The sequence below is a fragment of the Ylistrum balloti genome, unplaced genomic scaffold (assembly GCF_031769215.1).
Source record: "Ylistrum balloti isolate Yb309-2 unplaced genomic scaffold, AGI_CSIRO_Ybal_v1 Utg371032, whole genome shotgun sequence".
NCBI classification, from domain to species: Eukaryota; Metazoa; Mollusca; class Bivalvia; order Pectinida; family Pectinidae; genus Ylistrum; species Ylistrum balloti.
The window spans coordinates 132,615-160,376 of NW_026782573.1; the positions used below are offsets into that span (position 1 = coordinate 132,615).

A 27,762-nucleotide genomic window follows, 5' to 3' on the forward strand; every position below is an offset into this window, starting at 1 on the left:
CCGTATAATCATTTTGTAAAAGTAAAATCTTCATTTCATACAACAATTGTAGTTCACCCTTATATTTTCTCATAGATACCCCTTCTTACGGCTCCTATCGCTCTTGTACCTGTATTTCATCTTCATCTTCCTACAACTCATGTAGTTCCTGTCATCTCCTCCTATAACCCATGTAGCTCAATATTATCTTCCTTTCGTTTTCGTCGCCTAGTCCTATCCTCCTATAACCCCTGTAGCCCGATGTTATCTTCCTTTCGTTTTTGTCGCCTAGTCCTATCCTCCTATAACCCATGTAGCTCAATGTTATCTTCCTTCCGCTTTAGCTCAATGTTACCTTCCTTTCGCTTTTATCGCCTAGTCTTACCCTCCTATAACCCATGTAGCTCAATGTTACCTTCCTTTCGCTTTTATCGCCTAGTCCTATCCTCCTATAACCCATGTAGCTCAATGTTATCTTCCTTTCGTTTTTGTCGCCTAGTCCTATCCTCCTATAACCCATGTAGCTCAATGTTATCTTCCTTCCGCTTTTATCGCCTAGTCTTATCCTCCTATAACCCATGTAGCTCAATGTTACCTTCCTTTCGCTTTTATCGCCTAGTCCTATCCTCCTATAACCCATGTAGCTCAATGTTACCATCCTTTCGCTTTTATCCCCTAGTCTTACCCTCCTATAACCCATGTAGCTCAATGTTACCTTCCTTTCGCTTTTATCGCCTAGTCTTATCCTCCTATAACCCATGTAGCTCAATGTTACCTTCCTTTCGCTTTTATCGCCTCCCGTAGTTCAGACCTATTCTTGTATTGTTCATATATTTCAACCCTGTTTTGTAGCTCCAGTAGTTTAGACTTGTATTCGCCTGTAGCCCATGCTCCTGTTGTTCCTGTACACCAGTATTTTTCTATTGTAGCTCCTGTAACTCAGCCTTATGGTGTAGTTCAACCCTGTTCTGTATAGGACCTTATGTTCAGTCTTATTCTCCTTAAGGGGAGAAACTGGTAATATTCTTGAATTTCCAAACAGAAATTACTAAAAGCGGAGGTTGTTATTCATTAATGCTTTTTATAATTATAAATCATACTTTATATATCCAGTAGAATATTAAATAAATAGAATTTATCAGTATCGGTTATCAAAATCACTGAACTAAGTTAACATATGTCAAATTCTACACCTGTTTATATTTTGATAGGTAATTCTTCGCCGGTCATACTCCTTCTGACAATCAGATATACAATGTATATAAATTCGACAAAACATTGATCAAAAGATTAGTATTATGTATATTGAGTTGGTGATCTGATAATATAATTAGATGCACCGAAGTTAAGCTATCAAATGTATATTGGCACATACAAAAAAAAATCTTTCTGATGACAAAGTTACGCTGGTAGTTCGAAATATCAATACTGCAGAGCCATTTCTTTGAATACAGTTTTATTGTACGTCGTGTTCAGTGCTTCATTTCAATCGATACATGTCCAGGTAAATATCGATTTGGAAACGCTCGATGTAAACCACCTGTCTAATTATCGATCGAATTTCATACCTGGCCACGTACAAGCAGACAGAGAAAAACTATCATATCAATAATGATAATTCCTTCACTAGACCATGTGACAGATCTCCACCAATCAGATCTGCGTTCTCGCCTATTGGCTTCATCCTGTTGGGAGCACTATTCAAGTACATGTACATACACCGGCTCAGTGTATCGTGGTACAGACTTTGTTTCGTTTTAAGGGATTTTGCGCTGGTTTATCGACTTTCCTCATAAGAGTGGATTAAAACGACAATTACTGCGACAATTACGGTATGTATAAATATTTTCCTGTTTCGTTTTTACAGAAAAGTCATCTAAATATAAAAATATACATGTATGATTATCACATTCAAGTATACATGTCAGGTATTTCATTTATTTTGTTGTACATAATTATTGATAGTTTGATTGCACACCATGTGTCGCATACTATAATGTATTCACACGTGCTCTATCTCTGTTGATAAAAACTGGGCTACATTCATGCAGTTTGTAATGGCGGAAATATGAAACACGGAAACTGACTTTTACTTACTCGTACGCATATACTGTATAAACATACTGGTACACTGAATGTGACACATTTATCGACAAGTGTCCTTACTTCGTCTATGTACTAATTTTACTCTAAAACGGAACATATCAAGAATTTCCTTCCGTGAAGATACGTAAATGATTTTGATAATTTATTCGCTGGGTTTTTAATGAGATTGGACAATATAATATATTTCTACAGTGTTGTAATATGATAAGACCGTCAGGGTGTGTGCCGAATGGTCAAGTGGATGGATGTGTAGATATTCCAAAGGTTACAAAGACACCTAAGGATATTTCTGATATACTAAATTTTCTGACCCAGCATTCTTCTCCTGTACAAATAGAGTGTTTCACAAATAAATGCCCTGTTAACACCCTGTTCCATCCAGACCCCATCCCTCTGTCCTTATCCCGTCCCAAAAACACCTCTCTGCAGTTACCACAATCCCAACCACATCCAAGTCCCACCCCTCCCTTTACCCAACACCACCCTAACCTCAACCTCCGTCCTTACTCCCAACCCCACTCCATCACATCCGGTCCCATCACTGCCCTCTTGAAGTAGTGTGGATGATCAATATAGGGTCTGTTTTACAAAACGATAAAATGCGTAAGAGCAATACTTCAATATCGTGCTTCAAAACAACTCATAGAGATATAACACTTGATTTTGAGAATTAATCAAATGTATAAAAAAAGTATTACAAAAAGTAAAAAAAATGTGAGGAACCACAAACATGACGTTATAGCCTGTTATAAAAATATTACAATACATTGTATAAAACTGTGGATAAGTTTAGTTAAATTTTAAATTACACACAGTCTAAAAAGTGACAAGAAAGGTATAGACGACAGTGTTTAATTAGGGAGATATGTGGGGATAGGTGTTTATATAGTGAAGGGTAAGGGCGGTGTTACAACCAGCTAATTACCCGTCACCCCGAGGTGAAACATACAGGTGATATTGTGTATTCCATATTTCGATAGAATGTCATCGAATCACAACTAGACGTGGATGTACAACTAAATAAATATGTACCCGCCAAGGGTCACAGCCAGAAACACGCGCCATCTGGTGTCTGTATACCGACATTTCTCACGTAAACGCCCTGGGCATACTCATGTATACACGTACATAACAGTGTTATCAGTCCTGAAGGTGTGTGTTATTGAATAGATATTGAGTCCAGGTGTAAACGAGACGAGAATCGTGCATTTTAATATTTATGATGATTTGTATCTGTCCAGATAGTTAATGAGAACAATGTTTGTAAATTACAACGTAATATATTACATCTCAGATGTGATCATGGAAGTAAAGTCTTAAGGTATTTTGTCGTTTTATGTCTTATTTTTTAAAACTGCATGATAGAATATCACTTACTTGGTTAGTCTGTACACAGTAAACACACACCTTCATATTCTCTAACTTGGCTAGCCTGTACATGGTAAACACACATCTTCAAATTCTCTAACTTGGTTAATCTGTACATGGTAAACACACACCTTCATATTCTCTAACTTGGTTGGCCTGTACATGGTAAACACACATCTTCAAATTCTCTAACTTGGTTAATCTGTACATGGTAAACACACACCTTCATATTCTCTAACTTGTTTAATCTGTACATGGTAAACACACACCTCCATATTCTCTAACTTGGTTAGCCTGTACATGGTAAACACACACCTTCATATTCTCTAACTTGTTTAATCTGTACATGGTAAACACACACCTTCATATTCTCTAACTTGTTTAATCTGTACATGGTAAACACACACCTTCATATTCTCTAACTTGGTTAGTCTGTACATGGTAAACACACACCTTCATATTCTCTAACTTGTTTAATCTGTACATGGTAAACACACACCTTCATATTCTCTAACTTGGTTGGCCTGTACATGGTAAACACACACCTTCAAATTCTCTAACTTGGTTAATCTGTACATGGTAAACACACACCTCCATATTCTCTAACTTGGTTAGTCTGTACATGGTAAACACACACCTTCATATTCTCTAACTTGGCTAGTCTGTACATGGTAAACACACACCTCCATATTCTCTAACTTGGCTAGTCTGTACATGGTAAACACACACCCTCATATTCTCTATTCTCTAACTTGGTTAATCTGTACATGGTAAACACACACCTTCATATTCTCTAACTTGTTTAATCTGTACATGGTAAACACACACCTTCATATTCTCTAACTTGTTTAATCTGTACATGGTAAACACACACCTTCATATTCTCTAACTTGTTTAATCTTGTTTAATCTGTACATGGTAAACACACACCTTCATATTCTCTAACTTGTTTAATCTGTACATGGTAAACACACACCTCCATATTCTCTAACTTGGTTAGTCTGTACATGGTAAACACACACCCTCATATTCTCTAACTTGGCTAGTCTGTACATGGTAAACACACACCTCCATATTCTCTAACTTGGCTAGTCTGTACATGGTAAACACACACCTCCATATTCTCTAACTTGGCTAGTCTGTACATGGTAAACACACACCTTCATATTCTCTAACTTGGTTAATCTGTACATGGTAAACACACACCTTCATATTCTCTAACTTGGCTAGTCTGTACATGGTAAACACACACCTCCATATTCTCTAACTTGGTTAGTCTGTACATGGTAAACACACACCTTCATATTCTCTAACTTGTTTAATCTGTACATGGTAAACACACACCTTCATATTCTCTAACTTGGTTTGCCTGTACATGGTAAACACACACCTCCATATTCTCTAACTTGGCTAGTCTGTACATGGTAAACACACACCTTCATATTCTCTAACTTGTTTAATCTGTACATGGTAAACACACACCTCCATATTCTCTAACTTGGCTAGTCTGTACATGGTAAACACACACCTCCATATTCTCTAACTTGGCTAGTCTGTACATGGTAAACACACACCTCCATATTCTCTAACTTGGCTAGTCTGTACATGGTAAACACACACCTTCATATTCTCTAACTTGGTTAGTCTGTACATGGTAAACACACACCTTCATATTCTCTAACTTGGCTAGTCTGTACATGGTAAACACACACCTTCATATTCTCTAACTTGGCTAGTCTGTACATGGTAAACACACACCTCCATATTCTCTAACTTGGTTAGTCTGTACATGGTAAACACACACCTTCATATTCTCTAACTTGTTTAATCTGTACATGATAAACACTATAAACATATGTACATGTTTATGTATTACATATCTCAGATCGAGATTACACATTTAATGAAACCGATATTAATTTTTGTATACACGGTTAATCGTTATTCATTTTACAGATCAATGGTAAAAGGGACCTTCTTTGTATTTCAAAGCAAGATTTTTTTTTATTATTAAACGTTTACACAAATTTATCTAGTTATCTACTCGTGGTCTCCTACGACATTTTTATGGTAACGATATATATTAATGTATATCGATGTATTGATCAAGTTGCGGAAGTATGTAATAGTTCCCTGACATGGTTTCGGGCTATTTTAATCTTCCTGTCCACGTCTCAGGGTTACGTTAAGTCTGGACGCTTGAGGTGTGTGATTGTGCAGTCAAGCGAAACTAACAATTGAAAGATCCTCTCATCATACAGAGATGTCACCGAAGAAAATGTTATCGTACGAAAAAATCTATTTTTTTATACCCGGTTTTAAATTCGATACTTATGATTGGTATCTAACTAGTATCGTTATCGACAATAATTCCCATTTTGAACGCTGAAACACAATGCATACCACGGTGTATAGTATTACAGTATATTTAGTTCAATGGGGAACTCCGAAAGCTTAAGGAAAATACCTCGGACGGTTCACCTTAGTCGCATATTGGGTTCAACAAGGCATTGCGTCAAATTTTAAAACATAATCTCTTGTTCCTGAAAAGAATATATCAACGAGGGATCAAGGAATACCAAGTTATTGTAAACACAATGATGATACTAACAAAACACTAACCCGTATAGAGTAATTGTGTCCAAATATTTACAAGAAGGCTTGTTACTACAGAAGGTAGAGAGATAACGAAATCTACTTACATCATTGAAATCGGCAAGATTTACATAATGTACAGGGTTGTATGGTATTGTATGTCTTAAATCTATTTGGAAAACCATAGACAAATATAGTTACGCCAAATAGTACATAACATCCGAGCCTTTCAGTGGCGAAATCCCTAACCAGTTGATTTAATATGAAAATAACTCTCGCCATTTAAAATTTATAGTGCGTTACATTAATGTGTATGTAACAGTCTTCTGTTTCAATCATAAATAAATAAATAAATAAATAAATAAAACAAATAAATGAATGACAATAAAAAAGACAATGGTACATCTATAGGTTTTTAATTCGCGAATAGCTGTTCCTAAAGAATCGCCAAGAACAGTGAAGTTTCCCTGATTAAATCCCAGAAACCGGACTTTTGAATTATTGTAGGAGAGTAACAGAACTTAAGAGTGTGTGACGTACATATATGTTAGTGTGTTAATAATACAAATTGAAGTACATTTAGTATTTTGTAGAACAGTTATTGTAAACGAGGAATATCGTGTAAAGCGCTAGACATCGTGTAACTAATTATAGGCCAGCACAACGAAATATGTTAAACTAAGCTAAGATCAGTTTTAAAAATCTGTTTATAGCATTATGACGAAGAAGAAAACTATACCGATTTGTGTTACAGGTATCGACACAGGTGATAGCAAACCAAATACTCTTATTTTTTTTCTCCTGGTTATATTTTGTATGTAACGGCTCCGTATTTTATGATTTCTACAACATACTTTGGAACAGTATTACACATGAAGGGGAAATATTGGCACTGTCCCTCACTCTGATACACCAAAATACATGCTACCTATCAAAGTCCTTGACAACGTGGCGGTCAAAGGAAGGATGACCACGGCTTCCTTGGACCCACCTTATAAACTATTTATAGACTGTATGTGCAATAAACAACACATGGCTATAAATCTTATTCTTTCCAATAAAGCAAACTTGTTTGGTTTGTTGGGTATGATGATATGGTTTGAATTAAACGTGTCGGATTCACAAGCCCCTGTGTTACGAGTCGTGTCTGGATGTTGAGTGGATGTTGGTTAGTTGACTACGGTAACATCAACATTATTACAACCATGCATGGCCCATTACTCTACGATCACAGCGCTTGCTACACCACATGTTGAGGACAGGAAATAACGTTTGTATGGATTTGTAAACAATCGCCAGCCAACTTAATTATCTCCTCGCGCGTGCATGCGTGCGTGCGCCAAATTAGACGGCACGCGACTGGGATTTGTGGAGCGAAGATGAGGTGCATCTGTCTTGTCTTTCAGGAGAAGACAGGGGAATTTGTTTGACGGAATGATGTATAATCACCAATCCGACCTGAAGTCTCGTTGGGATAGAATTATGATTTACATGCGCATTTCATGGCACGTGTTTTAGAAAAGACCGTCATTTTAAAATTCCAATTGTGACGTTACAAAGTTTCCTCTTCACCACTGATCTCGGCAAAAGGGTGATCTAAATTTGACATGAATTGTTTAAGTATTTTTAACCATACATAACGCAGTATCCAGTCTACAGTGTATTAACACAGGGGCTAGGCACAATCTAAGACAAATTTTGCACGTGTCTAATACTTCCGATATATAGGTTTACTGACATAATTAATTACCATTGTTGAAAGGCAAGTTTTATTTATGTTTAATTGATAAAATGGTACTTTTTGAAACAATATTCATTTGAATAAATTGTTTAAATATCTAAATAAACGTATTCAATGGTGATAGAAATTTTTAAAAAAATTAAGTGAATATCTTTTATTGTAAAAAAAATGCTTAGGACATCGAAGGCCTTTCCACCGTGGATATATTCCACAGGAAATGGTTAGGAATTATTTCTACATGTCAAACATTTACTTGTTAGTCTGATACATTATAAACACGTGTCAAATCAAGAATCGACTAGTGTAAACACTGTGTATTAACGCACGTGTCAGAAAACATTGCTAGACGAGTTTAATATACAACACATCAAGCATACCGACCTCTTAAATACAGAGAAAACATTTCCTTTCACATCGTTGTAACATCTATATGTATACATTAAATAGACTGAAAATCTCTCTACAGTGACATCTCTCGCGTATCCAGTGACGAGTGTTCCCTCAAAATGATGCGCAGTGCTTCGTTTGACATATGTACACTGTAGGATATTGAACTAGATTTGAATTCGACAAATTCAAATTAAGTGGGCGTCATTTTATAAAAATATTTTTTCACGATAGTGCTGGTAAATGTTTTTTCCAGAGACATCAATTTTATGTAAACATTGTCTTGGAAAAAAGGAAGATTTGATTGTGGAACTGCTATTTCACTAGATGGAGTGCTCATTAAAACGAATGGAAATGTTTTTGTTAAAGTACACTTCATACTTCCATGTTCAAAAGTAGAGTTTTTCATTTCCATCGATTTAGAAACAGCTGAAATCTCTATTCGTTCGTTCTACTTTCGTTTACTAATTTCGTTCTTTCCGTTATATGCTTTACTCGTCCCAAGCTGTTGATGACCGACAGCGTCAGAATTTCGTTCAGCATGATGGCCCCCGAGTTATGTACACGGCATTCCACATCTGATTCTATCCAGGAACAAGTTTTACAGCCCGGCCACGGAATCGATGAGGTTTATTAAATTAAGAGGAAATCAAAGTAAAAATTCCTGTCAAATGGAGGGAAAAATAATCCCATATTCAGGCCCATCAGTCCGTACTCCATCAAGTGATTAGTGATTATCATGACTAATGCTTTCTCTGTTGTAGAAACGACCGTGCGCCGAGAAAAGAATAAAAATAGGTGTGTTTGATGAATTATGTAAATATGCTTTTAAAATGTACTGTTTTCTTCGAGATGGAATATAACATACGACACCCCACCTCCCCCCCCCCCACACACACACTCCTTCCACTCCCCCTAAATGTAAGATGTTTCAAAATGCATACACACGGTAGCTATATTATGGAATATAGACGAAATACGCCCAGAGTTAGGGGAAAACAGGTTATTGACAAAACCGGTCTTGTGTTTATTCATAATTAAAGTGGTCACGGACTGAATGAACACGTGTTAACATATAACCTTCGGCACGTGTGTGTGTATTTGTTTTCTATTTGTGCAAGGGTTTATATCACACATGCTTTAACAATTCAATAACAAGCGGGATGTGATTAAAAACACATGGATAGATAGAACACAGAATACGATGTCAAGAATACGCTATGCATTTACACCAGAATACACTGTCTGTTAAGTCGAGAATATACTGTGTAATTAGTCCAGAATATACTGTCTGTTAAGTCGAGAATATACTGTGTAATTAGTCCAGAATATACTGTCTGTTAAGTCGAGAATATACTGCGTATCTAGTCCAGAATATACTGTCTGTTTAGTCCAGAATATACTGCCTGTTTAGTCTAGAATATACTGCCTGTTTAGTCCAGAATATACTGTCTGTTTAGTCCAGGAATATACTGTGTATCTAGTCCAGAATATACTGTCTGTTTAGTCCAGAATATACTGCCTGTTTTGTCCAGAATATACTGTCTGTTTAGTCCAGAATATACTGCCTGTTATTCCAGAATATACTGTCTGTTTAGTCAAGAATATACTGTGTATCTAGTCCAGAATATACTGTCTGTTAAGTCCAGAATATACTGTGTATCTAGTCCAGAATATACTGCCTGTTTAGTCAAGAATATACTGTGTATCTAGTCCAGAATATACTGTCTGTTTAGTCCAGGAATATACTGTGTATCTAGTCCAGAATATACTGTCTGTTTAGTCCAGAATATACTGCCTGTTTTGTCCAGAATATACTGCCTGTTTTGTCCAGAATATACTGTCTGTTTAGTCCAGAATATGCTGCCTGTTATTCCAGAATATACTGTCTGTTTAGTCAAGAATATACTGTGTATCTAGTCCAGAATATACTGTCTATTAAGTCCAGAATATACTGTGTATCCAGTCCAGAATATACTGTCTGTTTAGTCCAGAATATACTGCCTGTTTTGTCCAGAATATACTGACTGTTTTGTCCAGAATATACTGTCTGTTTAGTCCAGAATATACTGCCTGTTATTCCAGAATATACTGTCTGTTTAGTCAAAAATATACTGTGTATCTAGTCCAGAATATACTGTCTGTTAAGTCCAGAATATACTGCCTGTTTTGTCCAGAATATACTGTCTGTTTAGTCCAGAATATACTGCCTGTTATTCCAGAATATACTGTCTGTTTAGTCAAGAATATACTGTGTATCTAGTCCAGAATATACTGTCTGTTAAGTCCAGAATATACTGTGTATCTAGTCCAGAATATACTGTCTGTTTAGACCAGATTATACTGTCTACTTATTCCAGAATTTATTTTGTCAATCTATTCTATAATATACTGTTGATCAGGTCCAGAATATATGGTCTATTTATTCCAGAATATATTGTTTCTCTGGTCCAGAATACACGGTCTTTCTAGTCCAAAATATATTGTCTATCTGGTTTAGAATATACTGTCTATTTGGTCGAGGATATACTGTCTATTTGGATATACTGTCTGTTTAGTCCAGAATATACTGTCTGTTTAGTCCAGAATATACTGTCTGTTTAGTCCAGAATATACTGTCTGTTTTGTCCAGAATATACTGTCTGTTTAGTCCAGAATATACTGTCTGTTTAGTCCAGAATATACTACGTATCTAGTCCAGAATATACTGTCTGTTTAGTCAAGAATATTCTGTCTGTTTCGTCCAGAATATACTGCCTGTTTTGTCCAGAATATACTGCTTGTTTTGTCCAGAATATACTGTCTGTTTAGTCCAGAATATACTGCCTGTTATTCCAGAATATACTGTCTGTTTAGTCAAGAATATACTGTGTATCTAGTCCAGAATATACTGTCTGTTAAGTCCAGAATATACTGTGTATCTAGTCCAGAATATACTGTCTGTTTAGACCAGATTATACTGTCTACTTATTCCATAATTTATTTTGTCAATCTATTCTATAATATACTGTTGATCAGGTCCAGAATATATGGTCTATTTATTCCAGAATATATTGTTTCTCTGGTCCAGAATACACGGTCTTTCTAGTCCAAAATATATTTTCTATCTGGTTTAGAATATACTGTCTATTTGGTCGAGGATATACTGTCTATTTGGTCAAGGATATACTGTCTATTTGGTCGAGGATATACTGTCTATTTGGTTGAGGATATACTGTCTATCTGGTCCAGAATATACTGTCTGTTTAGTCCAGAATATACTGTCTGTTTAGTCCAGGAATATACTGTCTGTCTGGTCCAGGAATATACTGTCTGTTTAGTCCAGAATATACTACGTATCTAGTCCAGAATATACTGTCTGTTTAGTCAAGAATATTCTGTCTGTTTCGTCCAGAATATACTGTCTGTTTAGTCCCGAATATACTGTCTGTTTAGTCAACAATATTCTGTCTGTTTAATCAACAATATTCTGTCTGTTTAGTCCAGAATACACTGTGTATCTAGTCCAGAATATACTGTCTGTTTACTCCAGAATATACTGTCTGTTTAGTCCAGAATATACTGTCTGTTTAGTTCCGACAATATTCTGTCTGTTTAGTCCAGAATATACTGTGTATCTAGTCCAGAATATACTGTCTGTTTACTCCAGAATATACTGTCTGTTTAGTCCAGAATATACTGTCTGTTTAGTTCCGACAATATTCTGTCTGTTTAGTCTAGAATATACTGTCTACTAAGTACAGAATTCATTTTGTCAATCTATTCCATAATGTACTGTTTATCAGGTCCAGAATATATGGTCTATTTATTCCAGAATACATTTGTCTATTTATTCCAAAATCTATTGTCGATCTGGTTTAGAATATACTGCCTATCTCGTCCAGCACATGTTGTCTATCTGCTCCAGAATATATTGTTTCTCTGGTCCAGAATACGTCTATTTGGTCGATGATTTACTGTCTATTTGGCACAGGAAGACATTTTCTATCTGGTCCAGATTGCGTTGTGTACAGAATATTCTATAGATCTAGTTCATAGTACACCTTTATCTAGTACAGAAGACATTATATTTGAAGCTTTAGTTTATACTACATTTGATCCTCTATTCAGATCTGTAAAGCATTCATCTTCCAACCAGATTGTCTACAATAATTTATACATCTTCAAATGCGACATAACCTTGTATTTAAAGTTAATTTGGTGATCTGAAAAATGAAAGCTCGCGGTAAGGGGTACATCTAGGCAGAGACGTATATATCAAATATACGTCTCTGATCTAGGTAACGGAGAGGTAGAAGATACTGGGTAAGAGAAAGGGATCACGTGACAGTGGTAGAGGGGAAGAGATAGAGAATGGGGACATATGATATTAAACGGTAGAGGGTACAAGGTAAGGAGTAGAAAGTACAGGGTTCCGGATTATTCAAAGCAGACACACCTCAGTATTAAGCTACCTAGAAATATCGTCGACGTTTTTTCGTCCATGTGTCCTCATTAATCAATTACCTGTCAGCGGCGATATGTAATACGTAAAGTTGACCACTGGTCAATGTCAAGTCTACACACTGGTCACTACCGGGGCACGGACAGCCCTTAAACACTAATAAACGTCACCAGATTGTAACGTTTGGGTTAAAATCCGTGGGAATCTTATGGCTTCTGGTTTGTCGTTATACCAGTCCTTGTGATCAGCTGTTTACTCTTTCTGTCTTACACAAGAGGTTAGATAGTGTGCCAATGGTTACAGTAGTAGCGAATTTTATTTGTAGTCATTGTATGAGAGGACAAGGATTTCAAAGGAAATCTGCCACTCAAAATATACAAATATGACCTGTCATAACAAATTTACATCTAGAGAACGACAAGAAAATATTCTAAACTTCTTTGTATTAACATTTGAATATTTCACTAACCACTGATTAACACTAAGCTCCGTCAAAATATCAAACGTCCGATATTATGGAAACCCGACACTACGCGCCATTAAAATTAGAATTATATATATTTGTCTGTGTGTTTTTGTATCTCGACAAAAATTCAGCAATTCTTGTGAAGTTATTACACATGCTATGTGCATTGTACAACTGTCGGTCTATGACTAAGGGGCCGTCATTAGACAGTTGAGTATATCTAATAACACACCCCTATAAACTCTACACAGATGATACGTGGCCACGTGACATGGGTCTATTACAGTTTCTTCTATGATAATTACTTACATATCATTTTCACCCTTGTGGTTCGTCATTTTTCCTTTTATTTATTTTCTGGCAAGTGTCCTGACAACAGAAACTTTTATATAGTTTTTGTTTAACATGATTTTTTTGTTGTTGCTTGCAACTGTGCCAATAAATTCATACACTTGTTTTGAACAATCCAGAATAAAGAGTTGGCCGTATATTAGGTTAGGCGCCCAATTTGAATTCTTTCATGTTATGAAGTTATGAATGTCAGAATTAAAAAAAAAATTCTTGCATAATACGTTATTTGATATAAAGAATTATTTTTGTCCAGTTGCATATTTTAAAATCAACGTGTCGGCGATAAACCGGGAGTGGTTAGAAAAGGCTGAGGTGTTCCGAATGACATAACTTAACAAGGGTCACAACAATAATACTAAGTCTTGTTGTCCGCCCTCTTCAGGGAACAAATAATGACGTTTGTATACCGGTACACAACAAGGAGAACGGATTTCAAGTTGTTTAGTATCTATGTCAAATGGAATTTATTTTATCTACAACCTTGTGTAAATTCCAGCCAATTACAAATGCTTATTCAATGATATCGGAAGATATTAAGTAATTTATCACAGGATGAATTGTATAGAGACGAGGTCTTCATTTTATACTCGTCACGCACAAATATTTACAAGACTGACTAATCAGTCCGACATACCATCTTGTGTTAGCAAACTCATATTTGATCTAGAAAGCAGTGTACATTTAAGTTCAAAATTGAATATGATATTTTTCCGGCATATAAATTAAAAAAAAAAAAACCCATATAGTTGATAATGTTGGAAATTCGTTGCCTTGGTTAATCAGATTTTATACATATGTGGTAAAAGCAAGTAACATTAGTAAGATCAAACTTATCATTTAAATTTTTTAAATTCAATTTTTGCAATATGTACACTTGGGTATATGAAATAAAACTATTTCGTGTCTTTTTCTGTTGACTACACGAGATTCAATACAAGATAGAAGTGTCACACTGTACATCGAATTGTAGTTGATTGATTAATAAATCTGATTACGTATAATTAATTAGCAACTGAAAAACATGATTGACTTTTCATCTAAGTAGAAATTAGACGTTTCTAGGATGTAATCAAACATTCTCGTGAATTTTGTCAGAGGTCGTTTGTAAAGAGTTGGCAGGAATACACTGTACCTGCATCGAGCGACCACTTTGCAGTTTTGAAAAATGTATAGTATAATAGAAAAAAAAACTAGCACTCATTCGCAAAGACAAGTTATTTCACACGTAATAGAAATGTGTTGTAATTAAAGCAAAGATTTGTAAATCAGATATTCAGAAAATGCAGAATTTCTGTGACAGGTTGGGGTCTGTACTGGTGTTTACACATTAAGAACATACAGTATGTAAACAACAGTTTATCACTATTGTACAGGCACTTAGATGTGGATGATAACAAGGTGATGGTGCATTGTAATGATATACAGGTACTTGAACGTGAAACGAACACACGAGCTCGTTAAAATGTGTTATTGTGGCTCAAGTGCGGTATTTGTGAGTTTTATATACATATATGGGCTGAACTTAGAGTGTTTATGGGTATCACAATACACAAAGCAAGGTGTAAATTTAATCCGGATAGCTGTACAAACGGTCGTAAAACTTCAGAATAGAATTTCTATAGTACATACCCAGAGTAACGTAATCTATCCGTTATCCTTTCATGGAGTATAAGACAAAACATCATTCTTTCTGGATTAAGCACAATACTGGTCATTTGGGGATCGTGAGACGAAAAATCAACAGACGAGTCTTGAAACATTATACAAGATATGTTAAGCGTATTGAATAAATAGTATGCTAATCATTAATATGTAGGTTTTCAAATTTCTGTCACTAAAATTTATACCAAACCAAAGAAAAAATATATATGTAACTCAATCAATTGTAACTCTTTTGTATTAGTTTAAAAAGTATTTTATTTAAGGACTTGTCCAACAGGTGTTCCAAACAGTGTATATTTGGGATTGAAAAACAAGCGGAAAGTACCCTTTGTCTTGAAGACAAGTATATGATATACGACAATAGTCAACCCATTGTAACTCCTCTGTATTGAAGGTGAAACGGGTAATGTGATGTACGACTTAAGTATCTATGTCAAATAAAGGTATACCAACCCTATTAATATCACGGTATTAGATTTCATTCCGATTGTGCGGAGCCGCGGGTCAACTTTCCAAAGGCTTCATGTGTCACTGTTCTTGATGTCTGTCAGGATTTGACTGTTTCAATAACCACACATATCTCTGCCAATGGACACACAGGCTTATTAATCAGTTTGAATAGTTTTCTATGTCGTAGTGATGTAAAATTATAATCGTCGATTTTTACATGTATCTAATTAAGTACTGATGTTCAAAGTGAACATGAATTGAATGATTTATTTTACATTTTTTCTCGGTGGAATTTAGTACATGTATCGAGGAAATTACATTGAACATTGACCAAGAGCTCTTGTATAAGTTAAAAAAGGAAACTTTATATAGATACAGATTTACATTTCCTCTCATTTTAGCGATGCTTAGCTATATGAGAAAATAATGAAAAATAACCTTTGTAAAGAGATGCGAGTAGTTTATCTAGTGACGTCATCGACACAGATTCTGTACAGATGTGCGACCAGTCTCTCTAGAGATACAATGTCTCACCGAGGCAATGTCTATACAGAGATGTGACCAGTCTCCCTAGAGATACAATGTCTCACCGTGACAATGTCTGTACAGAGATGTGACCTGTATCTCTAGAGATACAATATATCATCGTGACAATGTCTGTACAGAGATGTGACCTGTCTCTCTAGAGATACAATGTATCGCCGAGACAATATCTGTACAGAGATGTGACCAGTCTCTCTAGAGATACAATATATCATCGTGACAATGTCTGTACAGAGATGTGATCTGTCTCTCTAGAGATACAATGTATCGCCGAGACAATATCTGTACAGAGATGTGACCTGTCTCTAGAGATACAATGTATCACCGTGACAATGTCTGTACAGAGATGTGACTAGTCTCTCTAGAGATACAATGTCTCACCGAGACAATGTCTGTACAGAGATGTGACCAGTCTCTCTAGAGATACAATGTCTCACCGAGGCAATATCTGTATAGAGATGTGACCAGTCTCTCTAGAGATACAATGTCTCACCGAGGCAATATCTGTACAGAGATGTGACCAGTCTCTCTAGAAATAAAATATATCATCGTGACAATATCTGTACAGCGATGTGACCAGTCTCTCTAGAGATACAATGTATCACACAGACAATGTCTGTACAGAGATGTGACCAGTCTCTCTAGAGATACAATGTCTCACCGAGGCAATATCTGTACAGAGATGTGACCAGTCTCTTTAGAGATACAATGTATCACCGAGACAATATCTGTACAGAGATGTGACCTGTCTCTCTAGAGATACAATATATCACCGAGACAATATCTGTACAGAGATGTGACCTGTCTCTCTAGAGATACAATGTATCACCGAGACAATATCTGTACAGAGATGTGACCAGTCTCTCTAGAGATACAATGTCTCACCGAGGCAATGTCTGTACACAGATGTGACCAGTCTCTCTAGAGATACAATGTATCACCTTGGCAATGTCTGTACACAGATGTGACCTGTCTCTCTAGAGATACAATATATCACCGAGACAATGTCTGTACAGAGATGTGACCTGTCTCTCTAGAGATACAATATATCATCGTGACAATGTCTGTACAGAGATGTGACCAGTCTCTAGAGATACAATGTCTCACCGAGGCAATGTCTGTACAGAGATGTGACCTGTCTCTCTAGAGATACAATATATCACCAAGACAATGTCTGTACAGAGATGTGACCTGTCTCTCTAGAGATACAATGTATCACCGAGACAATATCTGTACAGAGATGTGACCAGTCTCTCTAGAGATACAATGTCTCACCGAGGCAATGTCTGTACAGAGATGTGACCAGTCTCTCTAGAGATACAATGTCTGTACACAGATGTGACCAGTCTCTCTAGAGATACAATGTATCACCTTGACAATGTCTGTACACTGATGTGACCTGTCTCTCTAGAGATACAATACATCACCGAGACAATGTCTGTACAGAGATGTGACCAGTCTCTCTAGAGATACAATATATCATCGTGACAATGTCTGTACAGAGATGTGACCAGTCTCTCTAGAGATACAATATATCACCCAGACAATATCTGTACAGAGATGTGACCTGTCTCTCTAGAGATACAATGTATCACCGAGACAATATCTGTACAGAGATGTGACCAGTCTCTCTAGAGATACAATATATCATCGTGACAATGTCTGTACAGAGATGTGACCAGTCTCTCTAGAGATACAATGGATCACTTTAACAATGTCTGTACAGAACTGTGATTAGTTTCTCTTCACGATGACATTTTCTGTAGAGACGTTAAATTAGCTTCGATATGGAGATTTGACTCGTTTCTGTTGACGAGGTTTTCTGCACACTGATATTCCAGCGTTATTTTAATTAGAAAATAAGAATTTATAAGCAATAAAAAAACTCACATATACATGAATGTAAATAATGCTAGATATGTATCTCGGCAGCCAAAGAATTCCGCCGTCATTTCGTCCTAATGTGACCTCATCTATTTTAAAAACTAAGCTTATCAGTAGTATAACGGAGCCCTCAATACAAGTTATGAATAACATGTTTTTTTGTATGTTTTTGATTTGTTTATTAATTGGGTGATATTGAAACGATCACAATTGAACCTGAAACTGGTATCATGAGTATTTGAAACTGACATACATTTTGTATATGTTTATTTTCAACGGGGGTTACTTTTATCAATAGTTTCTTGTTTTTGACATTTCCAGAAAAAACCCAATGGCGAACATAGCAGACATCGAAGAAATTGTACAGACATGGGCATGGACGGCCTTTCAAAAGACCAGGTCGAAGGACGTCAGCAAATTAAAACTTGAAGATGTGAGGCTTGACGTGAATTGGTCACGAGTTCGATTCATAACCAGCCAGCCGGAATTTTCAGACGGACGAATGGTAGAAATGCCAAACTCGCAGGTTGTTTTCACATCAACTTTTGTCAACAATACAGACCAAGAACAGGAACATTCCTTCAAGACAGAACGTACCACCACTTCTGTAAGTACGGTTACTGTTTCAAAAGGCTACAGCAAAGGGTTTAATCTAGAACTTAAACTAGCACTTCCGGAGGAAGTGGCTGCAGTAACAGCAGGTTTTGGACGGGAAGTAAATATGGATAATACAGAGGAGAGTTGTCACGAGGAATCGATCACGTGGGCTGTAGACAGCACCGTCAGGGTGCCGGCAAAACACACGACCACTGCGGAAATGGTCGTGAAAGAAAAGCAATTCACTTCTAGCTACAAAATGTCAGTGAGAATACGAGGAATAGTGATAGTCTCCGTGCTAAATTTAAAGGATAACAATTCTTTTGTACAGTCTACAGAAGGTGACTTTTCTGTTATCATGGCGGACGAGCTGAAACGGGGACGAAGTGGATATCAAGTGGAAAACAAAACAGTCATCTTCAATGTAGAGGGTTCTTGTAAGTTTAGGTTTGGGGTTGAGCAGAAAGTACAGCTCAAAGAAAAACCGATCGAAGATTGAAATATGATTTAATTGTCAGTTGGTGACAATTAATTTTCCGGTTGGTAGCCTATTTCATAAGATATATTTGGTTAAATCATATGTCTATGATGCGGCTAAGATCTGGGGAAAAATTATGGTGATCGGTACCAGTGTCTTAAGTCTACATTATGGAATGCCAAGCTTTTTGGTTGTCAAGCATGCGCATTGAAAATTAACTTTTATATGAAAGATCCACGCCGGATCAACACTAGGTGGCGCTTCACGACAACTTTGCAGGCGCCGTCTGGTGAGAACTGGGAATGTAATCACCGCCAGTATGGTAGTTTAACAAATTAATTCATTATTATATTTAATATTCACTAATTATATTGTTACGGTCAATGAAGTTGATTGATGCCGTGAAGTTCGCTTTCGGATCACATTAAAATTACAACTATTAACGATATATTTGTAACTGTAGGTTGCTGGTAATGTTGAATAATACGTTAAGCTTAATTGTGATACTTGTTTATACAGCTTTTACTTGTTATCTCTCAAGCTAAACTCAATAAATGAGAACATTTAATCCAATCTGCTGACCGGATGATCGGATCTCAAATCGAAACACATTTATTTTCGTATTTTTTGAAAGCTCACCAGCTGTTATAATGTGTATAATAGATATATATGTTATAATGTAAAGGGTTTCCTAAGACACTTTAACAGTAGGTCACGAAAATAGAAACCAATCGAAAATCCGTTTCTGAAACTCTGAAAAATCTGTGATGTTAAAGTTAGTTTAAATGCTGAGTAAGGTAGTGTACTGTTATTGCAGGTAGGCAGATTGCTGTTTACGATAATTGTTCATTGTCTTTTTTATCATTTCAGTATCAGAAATTATCAGTTAGATAAAATGGCTCCTATTTTACTATTCAGATTCATACGAATGAAATTAAACTTACATTCAGTGGGTTCCAATACAGATTTGGTTTATACACTACGGATGTGACCCAAATATTTAAAAAAAAAAACGGTATCTGAATATAAGTACACTTCCTGGAATGACCGGAAAACATTAATATTCCCTTTAAAGTGAACATGTATGATGAAATGTAAAAATAACAAAGAAACATTATCACGTACACTTATACGAGAATATAATACCAAAAGAATGTATATATAGGGTGCTAATCATTCGTAATGAACTTTTCTGTTCTAGCCGACTTCCTCGTGTGTTAAGAGCACATGTTCAAACAGACGTAGCATGTAATTTTACAAATATTACCAGGTGGCTGTCGGTAAACAACATTGTCATATCGTAAGCATATTATTATGATTCTGTACCAAATTTTACAATATACATTGACATTAATGTAAAGGATTTTATATTAAACCAAAAATAAGATCTCAGTTGTATGATTTGTACTTGTGTGTAATTCAGCGGCGTCCGGCGTTGAGGATTTATCACAGACTGGAAACAAACACAATATATACCAAACAGGACGTTTCACACTTAAACATGTGAACATTCAATTTAATTTAAAACTTTCAATTGAAGACAGAAACGTATTTCTTTCTTTTTTAATCTGATTTTATATTTAATATATTAACTTAAACTAACTTGTGAATGAAGAATCCACGAGAAAAAAATTGTATATATTTCCGGATATTAAGTAAAAGAAAGAAACCAGTAGTGAGAAAGAGAACGTCGATTAATTCATAATATCTCTTGATTTTTCATCAGGAAAAGTCGCTTCTTGTCGGTACTGGGGGAAGGGAAATAACTCGTTCTTATTTTCGTCGACTCAACATGACGCCAAACACATCATATCGTTCATATAACTTTATTTTCTTTAATGCTAGTGATATTTAACAGGGCAAGATAGAGTAGACTAACCATCACAGTAAAACTACATTACAGACTGCATGCACAGCAACGTGTCTTATTCTTAACGTATCAAAAAGATTAAAATTCTAAAACATTCTTTATGTTTCAAGTCTTGTCAAATTATCAGATTTTCATCTTAATATTTAAAAAGAACATATTTTCAAATACTTCAAATTTATCTTTTTTTTTTCCTTTTTGCATTAAGATTTTTTACATTGAAATCTTTAAAAGGAGACTTACTAATCATTGTCATTGAAGAAAAATCCACTGTCCAGTAAATTAGAAAAATAACAAGTACCTACAGTTTAGAAAAAAATATCTGAAGCTAGTTAAAAAGATGAATATAAATGTATACTGAAACAGTCTCAGTTATGGTAATTGTAACAATGGCAGGAGAGCAAAATTTAAATGACAGATATTTGTCACTTTCATGAATATAACCTAGCACATTTAAAGTAGCAAATAACATTTATATTTTTACAGGGATTGACATGAATAATGTCTACAGCCTTAAAGCCTTAATCACAACAGGTGTGACACCCAGGTATAACCTTAACCACAACAGGTGCCACACTAAGGTAGAACCTTAACCACAACAGGTGTCACACCCAGGTATAAGCTTAACCACAACATGTGTCACACCAAGGTAGAACCTTAACGACTACAGGTGTCACACTCAGGTATAACCTTAACCACAACAGGTGTAACACCCAGGTATAACCTTAACCACAACAGGTGTCACACCAAGGTATAACCTTAACCACAACTGGTGTCACACCAAGGTATAACCTTAACCACAACTGGTGTCACACCAAGGTAGAACCTTAACGACTACAGGTGTCACACCAAAGTATTAACCTTAACGACTACAGGTGTCACACTCAGGTATAACCTTAACCACAACAGGTGTAACACCCAGGTATAACCTTAACAACAACAGGTGTCACACCAAAGTATAACCTTAACGACTACAGGTGTTGCACCAAGGTATAACCTTAACCACAACAGGTGTCACACCTAAGTTTAACCAATATATCAAAAAGGAAGAATAAACATAATTATAATTAAATTTACATATGTAAAGGAAATATTGTAAATATATTGTATAAAAAGTTTTTTTTAATCCTTAAAAAAGAGGACAAAGCAGATTCTACATAAATGTGTTATATTTTGTTCAAGAAAAAGCAGTTATATATTTATACCACTACAGCCAACCCTTACATAAAACTATAGTTAAACAACACATACAACTAGTGCTAAACAACACATACAACTAGTGCTAAACAACACATACAAATAGTGCTACATAACACATACAACTAGTACTTAACAACATGTACAACTAGATCTAAACAACACATACAACTAGTGCTAAACAACACATACAACTAGTACTTAACAACACGTACAACTAGATCTAAACAACACATACAAATAGTGCTACATAACACATACAACTAGTACTTAACAACACATACAACTAGTGCTAAACAACACATACAACTAGTGCTAAACAACACATACAACTAGTGCTAAACAACACATACAACTAGTACTTAACAACACATACAACTAGTGCTAAACAACACATACAAATAGTGCTACATAACACATACAACTAGCACTTAACAACACATACAACTAGTGCTAAACAACACATACAAATAGTGCTAAACAACACATACAACTAGTACTTAACAACACATACAACTTGATCTAAACAACACATACAACTAGATCTAAACAACACACAACTAAACCTTTAACTAACATCATAACACTGATATCTTTTAAGTACAGATTCTGGCATCTGATATGAAACTAAACAACACTGCCATTACACATCCTTTTATATCCATCATTAGTTTTAAAGAAGCGAGTGAAATTATGTCAATTAATTTATCCTACATAACTCTCTTTATGAAGTCCATTCACATTACTTATCTGCTTCTCAGGGAAATGTACCAAAACAGTATGGCAAAATTTGGCATAATTTGAAGATCTACTTATCACATCAAATTATACCTAAAATAGACAAAAGTCCTGCGAGAACGAAGAACAGAAAGTTACTTTACACATCCTTATACATTATACTTTTAAAACATTAACGTTCAGCTGCTCCTATCTTAATAGTAATTCTTAAATTTGTTTTACAAGTTTTTGCTTTTAGGTATCCTTCAAGTCACTGAATCTATATTGGACCAAGCAGTTATATATAGCAAAGAAAATTACAACATTTACTCAAAGGGACATTTTACACTTGCTGACAACAGAACTTTAGATACTGTAGAATCATTCATTTTTGTGGGTACTCTAAGTCTATAAATTTATTTGTCCACGAAATAATTAACAAATAAAAGTTGACAAAGATTGTAGTGCTGGTGGATTTCATCGGAAAGATTTATCCGCAAAATGTTTCAATGAAAATGTCAATTTTTCGAAACCCACAAAATTAAGCACACCACGAAAATTTATGATTTTACAGTGACTGATAAAAGAGCACTATCATAAATAATAAAATATCATCACATTAACGTAGAAGGCACCGTGGTAGACTCAATAGAGTAAAAGAAAATTCATTTGTTAATGAAGCAAAGTGCAACTCCATATGACATACAAAATAAGGAAAAAATTTCACTGGACAGTAAGTTTTCTAAAACTAATAATGGAACAATTGTTTGAAGCTGAAACTCTGTTTTATCCATAAATATCTCTGCTATTCAGAAACTATACAAATATTTAAGGACTCTACCAAATACTGTTTTTAAATGTCAAATTATTGTCCAGCATCATTTCATTTTAACTGCTGAAATGTTCATCATGTTAGCAATGGAAGCATTTGTTTATGAACTAAAGTCGTGAAACAGTCTGGTGGCATGTGTTCATGTGTTGTCAGAGATATTACATCAAAATACAAAAACAAAATAACAAACCCCCCACCCCCTGTTCCTCCCAAGGAAAAAAGAACAAAAACCAAAATTTCAGATTATATATAGAGGTTAGATAATATATAAAAAAAACAACATAGGTGTCAGAATTCAAAAGTTAAGATCTGGTATAACATGTACAACAATGTATAACACTCATCAGATATAGGTAAAAAAATAAACAGGTTTCTACCACAATAGGTGAAAATAATCATTCCAAGTGTTGAATAAACATACCTGTTATACTTCATGTGGTATAACACTTTGGTACGTTTAGATTGTCTGACAGGGTGAACTTTGACCTAAAGGGTGCTTCATGCACTCATGGATATAAGAACACTATAATCAGTAGTCCAGGCTTGTTTTTTTAATAATTTGATTTTTATCTAAATTGCTATCCTGTTTTACTTTGTAGATAACAAATTAATAAATATTAATTAGCAGTATTTCACTAAAGTTCATGTTAATTAGCAGTATTTCACTAAAGGGCATATTAATTAGCAGTATTTCACTAAAGGTCATATTAATTAGTGATATTTCACTAAAGGTCATATTAATTAGCAGTATTTCACTAAAGGTCATATTAATTAGTGGTATTTCACTAAAGGTCATATTAATTAGCGGTATTTCACTAAAGGTCATATTAATTAGCGGTATTTCACTAAAGGTCATATTAATTAGCGGTATTTCACTAAAGGTGATGACAAACAAAACAAAAGTGAGTTTAGAACAGGTCAGTTCAACTTAGGAATAGCTTTTATCATCCTGGTAGAAACAGGTCACACAAACTTGTATATATAGTATTTCTTTCACTCTCCTTTTTATTTTTTAAAATTACAAAAAAAAAAACACTTGAAAGAGTTCATGTTTTTTGTAAGATCTGAAAAATAAATCACTGAATTGAAAGAAATACCATATACCTGAGTTACTACAACCACTAGTTTTGTAACCTCTACATATTGAATTTTGTTTCATATCAATACCATTATCTATCTAAAAATAGGTTGGTGTGTGGTGGAATTTCCATAACAAAGGGAGGTTACTCTATATATCTAACTGTCCGGGTCCTGGTCCAATCCTGACTTAGACAGTGCAACATCCCATGAGTATTCTTCTTTTTTCTTCAGAGTAATTATCACTTTTTCTTTATCATACTGAAACAAAAACAATCATTAATGGAGATTGATGAATTGTTCACATATATTCAATGGTACACTTTGGATCATACAGTTCTAACAAAATCCATTATAACAAACTTGAGTACACTTCAATGGGTTTTGATATGTCTTGATAATCAAACTGATTACACCTTCCTGCACTTAAAAACATTTTTTAAAGGAATGTATATGTTACTTATTGAGAAAAGTGCCATAGAAACACTTAAATTACTTACTGAGACACAAGCTGCCATAAAAATACTTAAATACCTTACTGAGACACAAGCAGCCATAAAAACACTTAAATTACTTACTGAGACACAAGCTGCCATAAAAACACTTAAATACCTTACTGAGACACAAGCTGCCATAGAAACACTTAAATACCTTACTGAGACACAAGCTGCCATAGAAACATTTAACTTACTTACTGAAACACAAGCTGCCATAGAAACACTTAACTTACTTATTGAGACACAAGCTGCCATAGAAACACTAAAATTACTTAATGAGACACAAGCTGCCATAGAAACACTTAAATTATTGAGACACTAGACACGACAGAAAAACTTAGTTTCTTACTGCGACACTAGATATTACAAAAATACTTGAATTACTTACTGAGACACTTGATGCATCTGTGTCTACAAGGCTTGGTAACTTATTAGCCTTGTATTTGTACTTGGTCACCTTTCCCTTTTTATCTTTGATATCTGCTGTCAACTCAAGGGAGCTGAAACAGTTATCAAACTTTCAACAATTGATGTCCTTACAACCATTCAATCAAGGTGAGCTTATTTTAAAAGATCAAGAATTAATTGTTTTCAAACAACTGTACATTCAATGATTCATATTTAGATAAAGAAAGGGAAAGTTGTAGAAGCTAGAACCATATATACCAATATCACTGGGTTACAGTTATACAATACCATTATATATATATGTTATGATATACATTTTTATCTATCGAAAATTGAATGTTTTCAGAAATCTCCCTCAACTTTTTAATACATCTTTAAGTCTACTAATTGTGTATGCACTGTTGGTCAATCAAGTGAGCTAAGCTAACAACTTAATGAGTTATTTATATATCATTTGATATGTAAACTCTTCTAAAGCCCGTGATATACAGGTTGAGAGACTCTGGTATATACAAATGTAAAATTAGAGCTAATGTGCAGCCAGTTTATCCACAAACACTCTAATTTATTGTACTGACCTTTCCTCCAGTTTAACGTCGATAGTGCATACATCTTCTTTAGGTTTCTTACTCCCAAGAAACAACATTGATTTCTGAACTTTTAGTCCTGGGATCAGAACCTGAACCTCTGCCGTAGACAGCTCCTTGTCTTTAGCTACAACTGCAGTACAAGGGATACACACAATCTAACAAGTAATATCAATGGTATGATCAAAAATTGGTACTGGATCCTGACAAACAAATGTTTGTTGGATTCATATTACTGGAATAGATATATGACCAATGAAGTAATAGGGACAGTATGGACAAGTGAATTGTCAAATTTTCAAAGTAAGACACAAATGTTATTTAAATTACACCACATACACATAAAACAAATGCAAAATTATAAACTAAAATTGAGAACGGTAATGTATATTTAGGAGTTGTGATAATCCTTTGTACAATGGATGCCAAAAGCCCGTTTTACTGGAAAAAACATCTGAAGTTATATTGTAATGAAAGATGGTGAATAAAATAACAAAAATGTTTTATAGAAACCTCGGTATGTTGTGTAGTTACAGAGCGTATAAGTAATCAACACAATTCACTTCTCTGCACTGTCGGTCTTACTTCATTGATCACATATCTATTATATTTACATAACACTGTAACACAGGTAATCATTTTCAATGCATTTCAAGTAAGACCCTGATACAGTACCGAGAGCAATGCTTTTGTATGAACCAAAACTAATCGCACCTTGTTGACCTTGCTGACACTACAAACATGTACTGTAAAACATTTATATGTTAAATGAAAGCAATAAACCTTTAACATCAATGCTTAATGATTTTGTAGACGGATAAATTTACTGTAAGACAAAATTCCAAAAATCTCAAGTGATATCTGTTATGTAAAATTTTAGCGATTGTAGTTTCTTTAATTAGAGTATTACAGTATTAATAGTATAGTATATGGTGTATGAGTGTAGATCGTAATCGTTGGACTGGTTATCAAATACAAGAACCTTAAATAACAAAATAGTATTTCGTTCGGCTAATAATACGCATTAGTCATTACTTGTCTATATGGGCGTTTCCATATAATATCCTTAATGTCCTTCAGTCGGTGCTCAAAAATCTCAAATAACACAGTATTTTGAATGTTACTTTATTTTTAAACCCAAGGAAAGCTTTCAAATTAAAATATGTTCATCTTGTGTGTCACTTTTCCAACTTAAATTTACCTGTTGGAGTCTGTGTCTCATCGCCGTCAGCCATCGTTAATCTTTTTCAGAAGAGTTATACCCCTTGCTTGACTACCTCTTCCGGCCAAAAAGAAAATGAAAGTAAGATGGTATCACGTACGTTAAACGTAGACGTATAAGAACCAAATAAATACTTGACATTGTTCCACATTTTTTCGCAGAGTTACACATTCAATATTTCAGTTTGATTATTGTTCCTCGAATGTTGCTTAAATACGACAACCAAAGTTTGTTTGTAGTGCAGGTACACACGCCCTCCTTAGACGTTGGCCAACAGTCCGAATAGTGTAAAGTATAAACGACCGAT

At 35.0% G+C, this 27,762-nt stretch overlaps 2 protein-coding genes across 3 annotated transcripts; one reads left to right on the top strand and one right to left on the bottom strand.

Annotated features, from left to right (window-relative positions):
- Nucleotides 1-1,696: 1,696 nt before the first annotated feature.
- Nucleotides 1,697-20,443, top strand: LOC132560206 (uncharacterized). The gene is made up of 2 exons (XM_060224858.1): nt 1,697-1,811; nt 18,298-20,443. Exon 2 carries the CDS (start codon nt 18,308-18,310, stop codon nt 19,070-19,072), a length of 765 nt encoding a protein of 254 aa, XP_060080841.1. The 5' UTR covers nt 1,697-1,811; nt 18,298-18,307; the 3' UTR covers nt 19,073-20,443.
- A 418-nt stretch (nt 20,444-20,861) lies between these two features.
- Nucleotides 20,862-27,508, bottom strand: LOC132560223 (uncharacterized). 2 transcript variants are annotated; one of them, XR_009554650.1, is made up of 5 exons: nt 27,435-27,508; nt 26,225-26,366; nt 25,627-25,738; nt 21,780-25,002; nt 20,862-21,744 (listed from the first exon to the last, which is right to left on the bottom strand). XR_009554650.1 is itself a non-coding variant. In XM_060224882.1 (4 exons), exons 1-4 carry the CDS (start codon nt 27,466-27,468, stop codon nt 24,901-24,903), a joined length of 390 nt encoding a protein of 129 aa, XP_060080865.1. In that variant the 5' UTR covers nt 27,469-27,508; the 3' UTR covers nt 20,862-24,900. The 2 variants fall into 2 exon arrangements, 1 of the variants encoding a protein (XP_060080865.1); XM_060224882.1 differs by having other exon boundaries at nt 20,862-25,002.
- Between the last annotated feature and the right edge of the window lie 254 nt (nt 27,509-27,762).

Coding starts and splice junctions, on each gene's coding strand:
- LOC132560223 (XM_060224882.1), bottom strand. CDS start 27,468: ATGGCTGACGGCGATGAGACACAGACTCCAACAG. Junction 26,367..27,434: donor TGAGACACAGACTCCAACAG/GTAAATTTAAGT, acceptor CTTGTACTGCAG/TTGTAGCTAAAGACAAGGAG. Junction 25,003..25,626: donor CAGATGCATCAAGTGTCTCA/GTAAGTAATTCA, acceptor TTTTTGTTTCAG/TATGATAAAGAAAAAGTGAT.
- LOC132560206 (XM_060224858.1), top strand. CDS start 18,308: ATGGCGAACATAGCAGACATCGAAGAAATTGTACAGACATGGGCATGG.